At 40.7% G+C, this 16,154-nt stretch overlaps 1 protein-coding gene across 1 annotated transcript in view; it reads left to right on the top strand.

Moving 5' to 3' along the window:
* Positions 1 to 1,192: 1,192 nt before the first annotated feature.
* prrc1 (proline-rich coiled-coil 1) overlaps positions 1,193 to 16,154 on the top strand; it is a 42,470-nt gene continuing 27,508 nt past the window's right edge. Inside the window, exons 1-2 of the mRNA XM_079804161.1 lie at positions 1,193 to 1,308; positions 14,591 to 14,693. Of these exons, the coding sequence (XP_079660287.1) occupies positions 14,603 to 14,693 (91 nt within the window). The 5' untranslated portion in view covers positions 1,193 to 1,308; positions 14,591 to 14,602. The remainder of the gene's footprint in view (positions 1,309 to 14,590; positions 14,694 to 16,154) is intronic.

The following is a 16,154-nucleotide window of genomic DNA, read 5'->3' as shown; positions in this document are numbered from 1 at the left end:
AGTGAGCATATGTTTCAGACAAACCAATTCTCAATCAGTCACTGAAGAATTATTAAATAGCCTAATTTAAATTAATGCAAATGTCTTAGAGTAGATTCCTACTAATGAACAGTAAGTTCAATTAACAATAAGTGTCAATCCGTTATCTTCTCAGGTCCGATTCGCAAACAAGTAATTCTGAAATCACATTTAATGTAAAATGAGCTCATCATCGATTAACGTTATTCAGGTTCTAATAAAGGGCTGTATGAATGGGGTTATTTATGCCGTATGAGTAGCATACTGTATAGGCTACTAAAGGTTTTGGATCCCCATAACCTTATCCCATTTGCAATGTGCAGTACAACATGCGTGAGACCCAAACAATTAAGCGTACTGTAGCAATTATGCTGTCTTCACGTGCAATCGGAATTATCGTAAATACGAGTTTCCTAGGTAAAAATTGCACATGAACGCCCTCTGATGTCGTGTTTACCACTGGGAAGTTCGGAAATAATTTTGATACCCCAATTCCCGAGATGGGCGTGTCATAAGCTTTAAACATGGTGGCGGGGAGAACTACTGCTGTGGCAGGTGTGGTTTTATTGTTTTTTTTTTCCAAAACAGCTAGGTCGTCTTATCTTGACATTAATGTAGTACATATTTACATGTAAGAGTAATCATATGAAGCGTATTGTATGTTTGGTACACAGCGAAAATAGCCTGCATTTGACTGAAATTACAGAATCAGCAGAAAGCGGACTGTTTATATCTGGATCTGGAATGTTTATATGGTTGTCGGTGCATGGGACACTACATATGATGTTGGTTTTAATAAGATTTCCCCAATAAATAGGCATGAATAACCTGGTGTCCACCATGATTCCTGTTCTCTCCGACAACAAAGCACTTGAATGCAACAAGCTCGTAATCACGACTTCTAAAGTGGGAATTAGGAAATTTCCGATAGCACGTGAAGGCAGCATTATATGCATGGCAACGTCTTGAAACTAATGATTCAGGAGAGCCGATTCGCTAAAACTAGTCACTCTTCGCAACGCAAGTGAACAATTATACATAAGTTCCGAGGTAATCATTTTAGTTTTGATTTTCTTGTTAATATTTGTCTTGTGTATTTCTACAACGTCTAAATAACTTCTAAATTATTTAATGAAAAGTGACATCACTCTGACAACTGTTTTGTTGAATCGCACGTCTCAGCTTCAGACGTGGCACTGTAGACGTCATCAGTGTGCGGCCGTGTTGCGCTGGTTTCTCGCACTTCATCGGCTCCCTTTTCAAAATTTGCACTCCGTTTAATCGTGCCAGGTAAGAATTGTGATTTCTGAATCATTCTTCAGTAAATATTATGCAGAAACACAGTTAAATAGCGCTGTCTGTTGAAAATGTTATCTTGAAGCAAAATTCACTGAGACATTAGACCAGCGAATCACTATCAGATCTGTGAAATTCATCTTGAATGAGAAATCAGTGACGTCATGAGAGTAATCGAAGGAAAACGTGAGGGGATTTGTGTAGTGTAATTTGCTCTCCGGATGTGTGTGAGTGAATATGTGTGTCCACAGTAATAATCGATATAGCTTTGAATCGATCAGTGATCAGCTGTGAGTTTTTTTTATTACATACTATCACATAACTTACTCCTAAGAGAAATATGCCATCAGACGGTTTGCTTCATTACAAATATTAAACGTGATATTACAAATATAAATGGCGCACACACACACACACACACACACACACACACAAAATACATCATGGCATTGCCATTATCCCTGGATAACTTTCGTTTCACTATACGTTCGTGTTGTTTACATTATATGCACGTATGTGCCGATTGCCAAAAAAACACATTAGATGCAGTTTCACTCACCGCCTGCGGTTTTGACTCATGACTGGGAACAAACAAACACACTTTCAGAACTCCATTGCTGCTCCGGGAAAACAAACTGCAACCACTGTTTCCTTAACGCTGGGTTATTTGGGAAGCTGAACAAGGGTATCTTTCCCTCACAACCAAAAAAACACTTCCTTAGTGACATTGTTGATTTTGTGGTCTAAAAACAAAATGACAACGCTGTCGGCGGCTTCTGTAACCTGAACGAAGCTTGCTGATGGGCGTGCTCTTGCTCTGGTTGATGTGTGCATGCGCTCATCCAGGAGAGGTGCCCATACAAGGAATTCCACCCTTTATGAAGTCATACAGGGCTGGGCCATACTCAAAATAAACTTTCCGAAACTTGTTAGAATCCTGAAGGAGTGTATTTGGCACAGTAACTGTGCGTTCACACCGCCGCCGGCGAGAGTGTCAAAGTGTCCGGAAGTCATTCATTTTCAAGCGGCGAGCTCTGGCGAGAGGCGCGTCTTGGACGATTTGGGCGTCGAGGAGAGTTGAAATCAGGTCAACTTTATGGTAATGAGATATGACACGGTTTGGCGACAACCAATGGGAATGTAGTAGTGCTCCGCTTGAGAGGATTCCAGAGAACGCAGTGCTGTAAACTTTGGTTCCGACCGCATTAGTTCCCAAGCAAAATAGAGGACAGTTTGATCACTGCTGGTGCGGCGGGTTTGATAAGAAGACGCGCAACATTATTTATACACCACACAAATGGCTTTTAATAGGTTTATTTCGTTAGCAAACATGTAACTAATTGTTAAGTTCTTTCCATCGATCTGCTTTTTTTTTACTTTCACATTTAAATGATTTCATGAGGTTTATACCCTACCTGTGGTCAGTCTGCACAAACGCCGATCAACATGAATGTTTGCTTTGCAGCCCCTTTAAATGCAGTTTTAAAAAAGACCAAGCATTCGATCTACGTCAGAGCGGCAGCGCGTCCACAAATCTTTCTACAGTGTCGATGGCAGGGCGGCCAGAGCGAAGTTTGACGCTCTCGCTGGCGGCGGTGTGAACGCACAGTAACGCTCCGTCATACGCCCAACTAATTTTTTGAAAATTTGGCCATGTTTAGCATGAGAGTCCAATTCTTTAAAGGGATAGTTCACCCAAAAATGAAAATTCTGTCATCATTTACTCACCCTCAAGTTGTTCCAAACCTGTATGAGTTTCTTTGTTCTGCTGAACACAAAAGAAGATATTTTGAAGAATGTGTGTAACCAAGCAGATAGAGCAACCATTGAGTACCATAGTAGGGAAAAAAATACTACTATGGTAGTCAATGGTTGCTCTATCTGCTTTATTACAAACATTCTTCAAAATATCCTCTTTTGTGCTCAGCAGAACAAAGAAACTCAAAACAGGTTTGGAACAACTTGAGGGTGAGTAAATGATGACAGAATATTCATTTTTTGGGTGAACTATCCCTTTAACAGTGTAAATAAGACAGAATGCATGAAATCGCATTAGACCCCCCCCCCCCCTTTAAAACAAGAAATAATGTCTGTCAGTGGGGTCAGAAAAATTATCTTGGTTTCTCTTTTATTTTTATTTTCTTACCCCACTGGCAAATACTTTTTCTTATTTTATGCATAAACAAACACCTTTTTTTGAAAAACAAGGCTACTCAAGTAAATGTATCCTAATTTAAGAATGTTTAGATATTTGTACTGGGAAACCAGACAAAAATATTAAATACAATTGTTTTTTTGCAGTGCAATCAGTCCAGTTTATTCTTGTTAATCAAATTATGGTTTTAGCCTCTATCAGCATGTATCTTATTCATTATGATCATTTTCTGCTTGTCGTATTTACTAACACCACATTAAGTCTTAGACTAAATAATAGGGGTGCCGGTGCACCGAAATTTCGGCCGCCGAAAATGGCATTATCGGTTTTGGGCCGAAATAAAAAAAAAACAGCCGAAAACGTAAACCGAAAATGAATGTCACCCGCCCAGTGTTGCCAACTATTTTCCAAGGAAAGTAGCTAAAGCCAGCCCAAAAATTCGCTAGATGTCGCTAGATGACGTCATGCGTCAATTAGCATATCCGTGACGTCACCGCGTCGTCCTTGCGTTCTGCCTGCCTAATGTATTTTCTCTTAATCCGTGCTCACATACTGTATTTTAAAAGAATACAATACAGCCAACTGTCTAATAAATATGTTCTCATTTCCTATATCTTTTTTTTCATACAATAGAACGAGTATGATAGTGAATTAAATTTTTTTTTTTAACAATCTGAGAGATGTCTGAAACTGGATGAACTAAAGCTCTGTGAGAGAGTAATATAAGTGATAAGCACAAGAGAAGAATGGAAATCATAACGGGTCAAACTAAATTCTTTAAATATAAAACAAAGGAAGCAGATAAGTGATTGGTCCGTGGCACCCCTGTGTGCTCATGTGTTGCTTATTCACGTCCGTCAGCTAATGTGTGTGTTCAACGGCACGTGCTGCTCCTCTCAGCCACAGCCACTCACTGAACAGAGTAAACGCAGAGAGAGGTGTGATGGCAGGGAGAAAGCAAGACCTCGCGCTCGCAGAACAGCGCTCGCAGAACAGCACTGGCGACTTTTGCAAAATAAAGTAGCTGACGTTTGTCCAAAAAGTCGCTAGATTTGTCGCTAGTCGCTTTTTTGAAAATAAGTCGCCAAAGGGGTCTGAAAAATCGCTAAATATAGCGACAAAGTCGCTAAGTTGGCAACACTGCACCCGCCCCTCCCTTCCCTTTATACTTTCGCCTGGCTCCGCAGCGCGAGCCTCCGCTATCGAAAGCCAACAGGGCCAAAAACACATGAATTTTAACACGTATTTAACACGTATTTTACGTGTATTTAACACTTATTTCACGTGTTAAATACACGTGCAATACGTGTTAAATACGTGTGACGAATCAGCGCGTATTTCACGTGTATTTCACGCGTATTTAACACGTAAAATACATGTAAAATACGCGTTAAAATTCAGTTTGAACGGGTCAGTGTCATTGGCTGCTGAAGACTTGGGTCTAACCAGGGCTGCATTTCCCGATAACGTTGTCCCTTAGCACGCTACGAAGACTCTAAAGGTATAACTTAACTAAAGGTATACCATTTCTAGGTGTGTTCCTCGAACTATACCTTAGGAGGTTGCTTAAGGTAAACCTTCTTAAGTGCGACGTTAGCAGGTGCTGTCCGTGGCGGCGGTGCTGAAGTGGCTTATATCGATAACTCAAGAATCGATTATTTACTCTATGCAGGGGCTGTTTCACTGCTTTATGCGAACAAAAAATGGCAGGGAGAAAGTGTGTATGTCCACAAAAAAGAATGAATGTTGTGTGGTTGCATAAAAAGAAATATAGGGTGAAAAATACATTAACCAAAAACAGTGTGAATGATTTGCTGCCTTGTTTGTACACCAGGAGCGTGTAGGGCATCTCTTAGTTGAGGTGGGTTGTGGACTTCTTCTTCTTCCTCCTCCTCCTCCTCCTCCTCCTCTTCTTCCTCCTCTTCTGGCAAGGCTGCACCTCCACTGACTGCAATGCTGTGTAGCATGGCTGTAACTACTGCTACTGTACAGCATCTTTCTGGCTTCAGACGCAACCCTCCAGGCACCGAAAACGCATCTTCCAGCGCCCGATTGAGCGCTCCACCAAGTTGCGGGTACGGATGTTGTAATCGTGCTCGGCTTGTGTGGTGGGGTTGGTGACTGGATTTAAAAGATAGGTTCTGAGAGGGTAGCCACTGTCTCCTAAAAAAATGCTCTGGCCGAAAACCCCTATTTCTGCATCTTCACCCACCGCTGAATTGGCCCACACAAAGCTGTCGTGTGTGCTACCAGGCCACTTTGCCACCACGTCCACGAACCTCCCCCTGTGGTCCACCACCACCTGGACATTGATGGCCGCAAAGCCCTTACGGCAAATGAAGGCCTGGTCTAGTGCAGAAGGGTTGGTGATGGGTATAAGTGTCCCGTCGACAAGGCCTATTATTTGCGGGATACCAGCAATGGCATGGAAGCCTTGGTGCACCTCCATCACTTTGTGCCTGGCGGAAGGCATGCGAATATACTCATGGCATGACGAAGCTGGATGTTCCTTACTGAATGAACGCACCGCCACACCGAGTTGTTACTCAGCCCATATCCATCCCCAACCACCTCCAGAAAACTCCCCATGGCATAAAAACGGAGAGCCGCCAGCAGCTGGATTTCAGGGCTGAGAGGGTAGCTCCGTCCAGTTTGTCTCGACAAAGTTGGACCAACAAGATCTAAAAGCTGCTCAATTTGCTGTCGTGGCAGGCGAAATTTATTTGGAATAGCGGCTTCTGACATGTTAGCCAGGGGACTAAAGTTTTCACGTATGAAATAGTGCACATACACTAAATGGCTCCGCGGACGGCGCCGTCTTTGATTTAGCACAACTATTCGCTGTCTCGCTGCCATAGTTTGACCAAACTCCCCTCCACAATCATTCCCTTTAAATAGGCTCCTAAACTTTTCCTGTCTAATGGTTTGCCAGCTGATGTACCTTTGGATAATATAATTAAAAAAGCTAAAATTAGTGTAATGACAATTGTAATCCTTGCATTAAAAAAAAATTAGCCTGATTGAACACTGGGTGTATATTACAACTTCAGAATTATATTCGTATAGACTGACATGTAAAGAAGCTTTATGCACAGTGGTGGCCACTAGTGGAATGAACTGTCAATAGTGATAAGGTATAGCTAAGAGTGGTCCAGACCAACCTTACGAAAGTAATACTTACAGAAGGTATTCTTAACTAAGATAGTTTCGGGAAACACGTATTAACGTTAAGGTACACCTTAAGGTATAACTTAAGAACGACGTAGTGTTAAGAAGGTTTCGGGAAATCCAGCCCAGAGCCATAGAGAGAGAGAGTTGCGACAACTCCATAGACTCACAACTCTCTCTCTCTATGGCTCTGGGTCTAACCATTTCTGTGAGCATAGACTAGGCTAGGTCCCATTCATAGACTAGGCTACCACCAAAAATTAAATTCAAACCCCGATAAAATAAATGTATCATCATACTGATGAGTAGGACATCATAATAATCATCGTAAAATGTATACTTTTATTTGTGCACATTCAAAATGACTACAATATGTCATGCCTTTGAAAAATAAAGAAAACACCAGGATGCGCTGCATGCGTCTCAGTCTCCTTGGCTGCATTTCCCGATAACGTTGTCTCTTAGCGCGCTACGAAGACTCTAAAGGTATAACTTAACTAAAGGTATCCCATTTCTAGGCGTGTTCCCCGAACTATACCTTAGGAGGTTGCTTAAGGTATACCTTCTTAAGTGCGACGTTAGCAGGTGCTGTCCTTGGCGGCGGTGCTGAATTTGTTTATCAATGGCTCAAAAATCGATTACACAGGGGCTGTTTAACTGCGTTATGTGAGACAGCGGTGTTCATTATAATAGAAGCACTTCAGATATAGTTGAAATTGCATTCATCAGGACTCGTGAGATCTTATAAATATAATCCAAATTGCAAACTTAATTCAACACCGTGGATCATTTATATAATTTTGAAATGATTGTGCGAACCTGCAACCTCTTATGCCCAAACGTATCATGCATCAACCCACTAACGGGCAGTATGCCATTTATATTATCATAATATATTTTGCCATAGCCTTCATTTACTCCACAAGCAGAGTTGATTTCCCGCATCACATTATTGGTGTAAATCACTAATTTCTGTTACTGGATGACCTACTCAATAAAGGCGCAACACGTGAATTACGTGTTGCGCCTTTATTGAGTAGGTCATCCAGTAACAGAAATGTGAAACATAATCAACAGCTACTATAGTGGAGAAGAAAGAAAGAGAAAAGTGGTGGCAGCTGAATTTCGGGGCGCTCCGTCAAGTTAGTCTTGACAAAGTCGGACCAAAAAGATCTAAAAGCTGCTGAATTTGCTGTCGTGGCAGGCGAAATTAATTTTGAATTGCAGCTTTGGACATGGTAGGCAGGGGACTAAAGTTTTCACGGATGAAATAGTGCACATAGAAATTGTTCCGCGGACGGCGGCGTCTTTGATTTAGCACAACTATTCGCTGTCTCGCTGCCATAGTTTGACCAAACTCCCCTCCACAATCATTCCCTTTAAATACACTCCATAATGGTTTGCCAGCTGATGTACCTTTGGATAATATAATTAAAAAGCTAACAACCATTAGTGTAATGACAATTTTAATCCTTGCATACAAAAAAACTAAAACAAAAAACAATTAAATTAGCCTAATTGAACACTGGGGGCCCTATTTTAACGATCTGAAACGCAAGTGTAAAAACGCGAAGCGCAAGTAACTTTGTGGGCGGGTCTCGGCGCTGTTGCTATTTTCCCGGCGGGATAAATGGCTCTTGCGCCCGGCGCAAATCTAAAATGGGTTGGTCTGAAGTAGCTTCATTATTCATAGGTGTGGTTTGGGCGTAACGTGAATAAACCAATCCGAGCGTCATCCAACATTCCCTTTAAAAGCAGGTGCGCAAGTTCCATTATGGATTGCTATTATTATGGCGTATTTACCAGGCGCACGCCAGGAGCGGTTCACAGCCGAGGAGACTGATGTTCTAGTAAGAGCAGTGAAAGACAGAGAAGTGAAGTTGTAATGTTGTACATTATGGTAAAGGTGATTTCACAGTCTTTTTTTTTTTTTCAGTCTTTCAGTTTTTTCAGTTTTTCAGTCGATTTTTTTTCCTGGTTCTTGACGGACAAACCAATTTGTCAGATGTCCTTATATACATATATGTCTTGCCACTATTGGGCAAACAGGTCATATTACAATTAGCCTGAATCATTTGTAAGCTAGATTTATGCCTATTTTTTCACATCTTCGTGGCACACCACAATGATTTCCGTCATCTCATGTGTTAATATTTTTTAGTGTAACAATTTATGATTTGCAAAAATAACTGTTGCATCTGTGTAGATTACATGAGCAAAGTGTATGCGCGTTGTGCACGCTATACATTATGGTCAAGCATGCGCCCTTAAAATAGCATAATGAACAACGCGCAACGCGCCACTGACTTTAGACTAGGTTTTTTCTGGTCAGTGGCGCAATTGTTTAATGGAACAGCAAAATAGCACCAGGGATTGTTTGCGCTGGAACACGCCTCCTTTTTTGCGCTGAACCGCCCAGGGAGCGCAAGTGCATTCACTAGTTTAGCGACGTGCTTCTGTGGAGGGAAAAGCGCGCTTTGCGCGGGTGCAAAATAGGAATGACACATGCGTCGGTGTACAAAGTCAATTGCGCTGGGTGCAAGATAGGGCCCTCGGTGTGTATATTACAACTTCAGAATTATATTCGTATAGACTGAAATGTAAAGAAGCTTTTTGCACAGTGGTGGCCACTAGTGGAATGAACTGTCAATAGTGATAAGGTATATCTAAGAGTGGTCCAGACCAACCTTACGAAAGTATGACTTATAGAAGGTATTCTTAACTAAGATCGTTTCGGGAAACACGTATTAATGTTAAGGTAGCCTACACCTTAAGGTATAACTTAAGAACGACGTAGTGTCAAGAAGGTTTCGGGAAATCCAGCCCTTGAACATCTTCTGGCGCACACCATAACATTAACCAAAATACAACGAATACTTGACGAACCTACTTTTAAAAGTTTCGATTATTTTACGTTAAATTAATAAATCACTGCATGTTTCATGATAATCTATATTTTAATTGTTATTGCATACTCTGAATTGTACCACAATGTCTTATTTCTGTTTTGTACTTTGTAATTGAACTAATAAAAATAAAAAAATATTTAAATTAAAAAACAAATCAAATATTTAATTGTGGTAGCAGTACAATATTTCTCCTTTCAGGAAAGCCAAATCAAGTTATACCTGTCCTGTAAGTCTTAAATAGCCTACTTATATAAAGTCTTTCATTATATTAAACTCAGTTTAGAGCTAATCTAGGATTTGTTGATCTAGGCTTTATTTTAAATCGAGTTGTGTTGCACCACTTAATTCATTTTAAACCCATATTAACAAATCGGGGATTAGAATTTAACCTGCGATTAAAACCTCCTTTTACGATTAATTTTCGCCGCCATGATGGATTCTCCATTGACAGCAACAATACTAATATTCAATTTCCTTCTTTATTGACCACCAGCAACTCTTTCTCTGACATAAGTACAGCTCTGGCCGATAAAGTAGCCTAAATAAACTTGTAATGAAAACATTGCGGCAGCGCATGCGAATTTCATAAGACTGGAAACATATTTATAGTATCAATTAACGGAGTAGCCTATATTATGGCAGCGTAATTTATGATGATAAACCACTGGCATGATTGGCGGAGTGACTATCTCCGCTCTTGACAGCGCAGCCTTGGTCGCTTGATCGCTGACCATTCCGTTTGATCGAGTGGCGCGGTCATTTCTTGTGCTCACCTCATCATCCACGCTGCTGTTAAATGCTAAATATAGGCTACTCCTCAGCTGGCTCAATTTGTTTTATTTTTCATTTTTATTAGTAACACCATGAGACCTGACGACACACACACTGTTTCTATCTCTGTTCAATCATCTGCATAGTTTAATTATAGGTGCACTTATTTTATTTAAACCTCCTCACATTTTTAATCTTTTAAATGAATCCATAATTGAGATTTAAATCTGAGTTTAAAGCTACACTATGTAACTTTTCCGTCCACTAGAGGTCGCCTGTTCAAAACAAAGGCGTAGTTTGATGACGGCACGTTTGAGCGCAGAATCTCGGGACATGTGGTCTTCAGCTCACAGCCGGTGGGAAACAGTCAGGATAGGACTCGGGCAGAAATCATGTTCATGGATGCGATTATTAACATTACTGTAGTCTGAAGCAGAGCAGGAGCGAGTGTTGTGGAGCTGAGCAAGGCCGCAGGAGCGATTGAAGAGCGGGACTGTTATTATGGCATAGTCGCTGGCGGGACTTTTATTATGACACGGTTGCCGGAGCCACTTCCAGTTATGAGTTTGAGGTAACGCAACTGTTTATCGTATTAGATATATCTGAGTGTGTTGAAAAGGAAGTTATAACGTTCGCTCGGCGGCTGCTGTGACACTTGTTCCACTGCAGTGAAAGTAAAGTGTTTCATTGAATAAAACCGGAGACCGAGGGTGACGCAGATATGACGCAATCGACAGGCGACTCCCTCACACCCATAGCTCACACGTCCCGGTTCCGTGGTTAAAATAGCAAATTTCTCACGATTTACAAATAGTTGAAAACATTTGGGATATTCTAAGTACTCAACTGAACAAAATATATAACACTGGCCTAGTGGTTTCTGGATATTTTACTGCAAAAATCCTACATAGTTCACCTTTAAAGTTATGGAGCAACATGATTAAAGTTAATCCATTTTAAATATAAATTAAATCCATGTTCAAAATGATGGTTTAAATGTAAACCTGCTTATTTTTAAACAAGGTTTAAAGTTTGGCACCCTATAAGTCTTAAAAATCTTAAAGCTAGAATGTCACTAATGTGTTTATTCACAAAAAGGCATGATTTTTATTTGTATATATATTATAGCAATTTTATTTCTTATCTAGGCTACATTTTCCATACCAACAAAGAAACAAAAAAAAGGACAAAATAAATAAGCTGATCTATAGCATGTTAAATGGTGGTAGCCTAGTCTATGAATGTGACACCCCTCTAAGCTCACAGAAATGGTTAGACCCAAGTCTTCAGCAGCCAATGACACTGACCCGTTCAAACTGAATTTTAACGCGTATTTCACGTGTTAAATACGCGTGAAATACACGTGAAATACGCGCTGATTCGTCACACGTATTTAACACGTATTTCACATGTATTTAACACGTGAAATACATGTTAAATACACGTTAAATACGTGTTAAAATTCACGTGTTTTTGGCCCTCTTGGCTTTGGATACACTCACGGTCGAGCTGTTATGACGCGACGCGTCTGCCTATCAAAAGGCTTGTTTGAGATGAGCGAAATCTGCGCAGAACCGATCACCGGTGATCAGCGCGAGATGCATTCCGGTTAGAAAAGTGTCCGAGGGCGGTCCGCCTTGCTCTGATGTCATGCTGACGTATGTCAAAAAACTCTCGCGAGCGAAAGGCGGATGTGTCGGATTCTGCAGTTGAGCGCAGTTGCTCTCCACCGACTGCGCGGAGCAAAAGCATAATGGGAAACGACTTGCTGACGACACAGCTTAATGCTTATTGGTTTAAACAACCGTGATGTATGGTTCTTTTTTTAAAATGTTTGATTTTAAAACTCTGAGATCATGTTTTTATGTGTGAATATTCCCAAACTCTCTAACAAAAGGCGATCTCTCTGTGGGTTATGTGATTGTCATATTTATAAATATATATATATAAAAACATGTATGTAGGCCTAATTAAAGTAAAAATGATTGATAAACACGTCTTTCGAATGGAAATAAATAACAAAAACTTTGGGTGTCTTGTTCATAATATTTTATTTTCATATAAAAGTAACAGAACTTAAATTACATCCAGTTTATCAGCAACAAAGCGCACGAGTGTGAATCCCGCGATATCCGCCTTTGATCTCGCAGGTGTCGGATCCACTACGAGAAGAGAGAACTGTCCGGCTTGCCTGCACTTTTTTCACTCCTCCCCTCACTGCAGTCGCCTAGTCTCGGCTGAATTTCAGGCGAGGCGAGGCGCATCTCAAACAAGCCTAAAGACTAGGCTTGTTTGAGATGAGCGAAATCTGCGCAGAACCGATCACCGGTGATCAGCGCGAGATGCATTCCGGTTAGAAATGTGTCCGAGGGCGGTCCGCCTTGCTCTGATGTCATGCTGACGTATGTCAAAAAACTCTCGCGAGCGAAAGGCGGATGTGTCGGATTCAAGCCTGTAGTGCTCCTGTCAGAAATTGAAGCTTCCGTGCCTCGATCGCCCCCCGGTGGCCAGTCCCAGTATAGCTCCTAAACCCCACCCCTCCATGTATTTGAATGGACGCGAGACACACTAAACAATTTAATTACACTTCAAATAATTGTTTCCTAAAGATGGTTTCTGTCATTTTAGGCAGTTTTTATTACGATAATTTCATTTCAAGTGTTCATTTTTTAAATAAGTTTAGTTTTAGTGAGTTATTTGATGCTATAAAAACGGGGGGTGTGACGTCATGATTGACAGCTGAGATTGACGGCTTCTCTGAGTGAAGTTGTCACTGAGGCACTAACAGACTTTTTTCGGGATTTTTGGGAGGAGATTGGAGCTTTAGCTTTAATTTATACATTTCCATAACTGTTTATTTCACACCAACACAATTAATTGTTCTGCATCTGCGAGAGTGTGGGCGGGCTTTTGATAATCGCGCCTCTACTTCCTGTTCTCTACTGCGCAACTCCGATCCCGAGATCGCTACTGCGCAGACTCGGTCCCAAGATGTCAGCGCCGTGAGCGGGCCTATGAAAGCTTCAACTATGGTCAGCGGAAGTCAGTGAAGTCGCGTCGTCCATATTTTTTTACGGTCTATGGTCGGATTCTGCAGTCGAGCGCAGTTGCTCTCCACCGACTGCGCGGAGCAAAAGCATGATGGGAAACGACTTGCTGACGACACAGCTTAATGCTTATTGGTTTAAACAACCGTGATGTATGTTTCTTTTTTTTAAATGTTTGATTTTAAAACTCTGAGATCATGTTTATATGTGTGAATATTCCCAAACTCTCTAACAAAGGCGATCTCTCTGTGGGTTATGTGATTGTTGTCATATTTATAAAATAAATATATATAAAAACATGTATGTAGGCCTAATTAAAGTAAAAATGATTGATAAACACGTCTTTCGAATGGAAATAAATAACAAAAACTTTGGGTGTCTTGTTCATAATATTTATTTTCATATAAAAGTAACATAGCTTAAATTACATCCAGTTTATCAGCAACAAAGCAGACGAGTGTGAATCCCGCGATATCCGCCTTTGATCTTGCAGGTGTCTGATCCACTACGAGAAGAGAGAACTGTCCGTCTTGCCTGCACTTTTTTTCACTCCTCCCCTCACTGCAGCCGCATAGTCTCGGCTGAATTTCAGGCGAGGCGAGGCGCATCTCAAACAAGCCTATTATGTCAGCCGTATGAGAACAAATAGAGACGTATCCAGCTGAACTGCCTATTGCCAGAAGCGACAATCCCCTTGACTACTGGCGCTGCGAACGAAGGCCGCTTTCCATTGCTTGCGCGGATTGCACGCAGGTTATTTATCTGCCCAGCAAAAAACGGTGCACAGACAGACTATTAAGTGCAGAATCTTAATGAGAACCATTCTGTGATTTTTCTGTGCAGTTATTCAGATTATTGTGGATATTTTTTTGCAAAACTGTTAAAAAACTATTTTATTTGATGGAACATAAAACTTGAAGAATAATATTATTTGGTATTATTTATATTTACTGTAAAAAAATTTTTAGGTTTTGTTATGTAACTTAATAGAAGTTTTTATTGGTTTGTGAATTTTTTTTTGTTGAGATCCATTAAATTCAAGCTATATATATATATATATATAATATATATATTAGTATACGTTTTTAAAAAAAGCCATTTTCGGCTTCAGTTTCGGTTTTCAGCCAAGTGCATCCTAAATTTTCGGTTTCGGCCCAAAATTTTCATTTCGGTGCATCACTACTAAATAATAAGAAGTTTACAACATGTCATTTGGTTCTGTACAGGTCAGAGTGAAGATGATGGAAGAGAGTGGCATAGAGAGCACACCGCCGGCCACCCCCCCACCTCCCTCTACAGCGGTTGCCAGCCACTCGTCACTCGCCAGCGGTAACCTCACCATCACTGATGTCACTGTGTTCTCATTGTCTGCCAATGCAGTGATTCATCTGTAATGCACACAAACATCTCCTGACTGTCCCTGTAAAAGCAGGATATATTTATAGCTGAGATACATCCCAGAACTGTAGTTTGGTCCCACAGTGTGTCCAGTGTGTCCTGGTTCATTTTTGTGAATGAAAACAAGTCCAGGTACAGTCTGGGTCATAATGTTTGTTGTTAACTTTGCTGTGGATCATTGAGCTGATGCAACATTAGCTACACTTAAAAACTACCAAATAAAACATTAGTAATCTTATTGATAGCTCGGTCAGGCTGAAAAGTCTTCATGGAAACACCTCAATCTCCTCCATCGGATTGAAAGGGGTGTTGACTTGAAATAATCCAATCAATAGGGGAAAAAAAATCTTAGTTGGATTCAAAAATACCTAATAAAAATGTCAAGTCACCTTTATTTATATAGCGCTTTTTACAATGCCGATTGTTTCAAAGCAGCTTCACAGCGTTAAACAGGAAAATAATGCAACAGAATTTGATTCGGCTGTACAGATGCTCTGGAGAAAACGGTGATGTCATCCAGCTCATTTCAATTATTATATAGTGACAAAGCGGGCAGATCAGTAATTCAGTAAAATACTTCTTTGCCATTCCAGACCTCCTCATACAATACCACAGCTCCTCTCTTGGCAACCTGTCATATGCTTTCTCTAAATCTACAAATACACAATGCAGCTCTTTCTTACCCTCTCTGTACTTCTCCATCAACATTCTCAAAGCAAATAATGCATCTGTAGTGCTCTTTCTTGGCGTGAAACCATACTGCTGCTCACAAATGTTAACTTCTCCCCTTAGCCTTGCTTCCACTACTCTTTCCCATACAACATCGCTGGTCTCACTACTGTCCTGTACACCTCTCCTTTCATTCTAGCTGGTACTCTTTTATCACACAACAGACCTGACACTTTTCTCCACCCATACCAACCTGCCTGCACACACTTCTTCACCTCTTTTCCACACTCCCCATTGCTCTGGACTGTTGACCCTAAAAACTTAAAATCCTGCACCTTCTTTACCTCTTCTCCCTGTATCCTCACTGTTCCACTTGGTTCCCTCTCATTCACACACATGTATTCTGTCTTGCTGTGACTAACCTTCATTCCTCTTCTCTCCAGAGCAGTGGTCTCAAACTCATTTTACCTGGGGGCAGCTGGATGTAGACTCTGGGTCAGGCTGGGCCGCATTAAGTATTCCGCATAAAAAGTGTTTCAAGTATTCAAAAAAAAAGTATCACAACTGATCCAATCTTCTCAATCTTTATTATTAACAGTTCTTCAACATGAATGTTTCTTCTGAACAACTGTTCCTCTGAATTTGAACTAAATATAGCCTATAGAAATTAAATCATGTAATATGAAATAATGATTGATTTTTATTTTATTTTAAATAATAGAC

The sequence above is a fragment of the Gobio gobio genome, assembly GCF_949357685.1.
Source record: "Gobio gobio genome assembly, chromosome: 22".
Lineage (NCBI taxonomy): Eukaryota > Metazoa > Chordata > Actinopteri > Cypriniformes > Gobionidae > Gobio > Gobio gobio.
The sequence above is the reverse complement of the archived record's forward strand: the minus strand, read 5'-3'. Positions and strand labels throughout refer to the sequence as shown.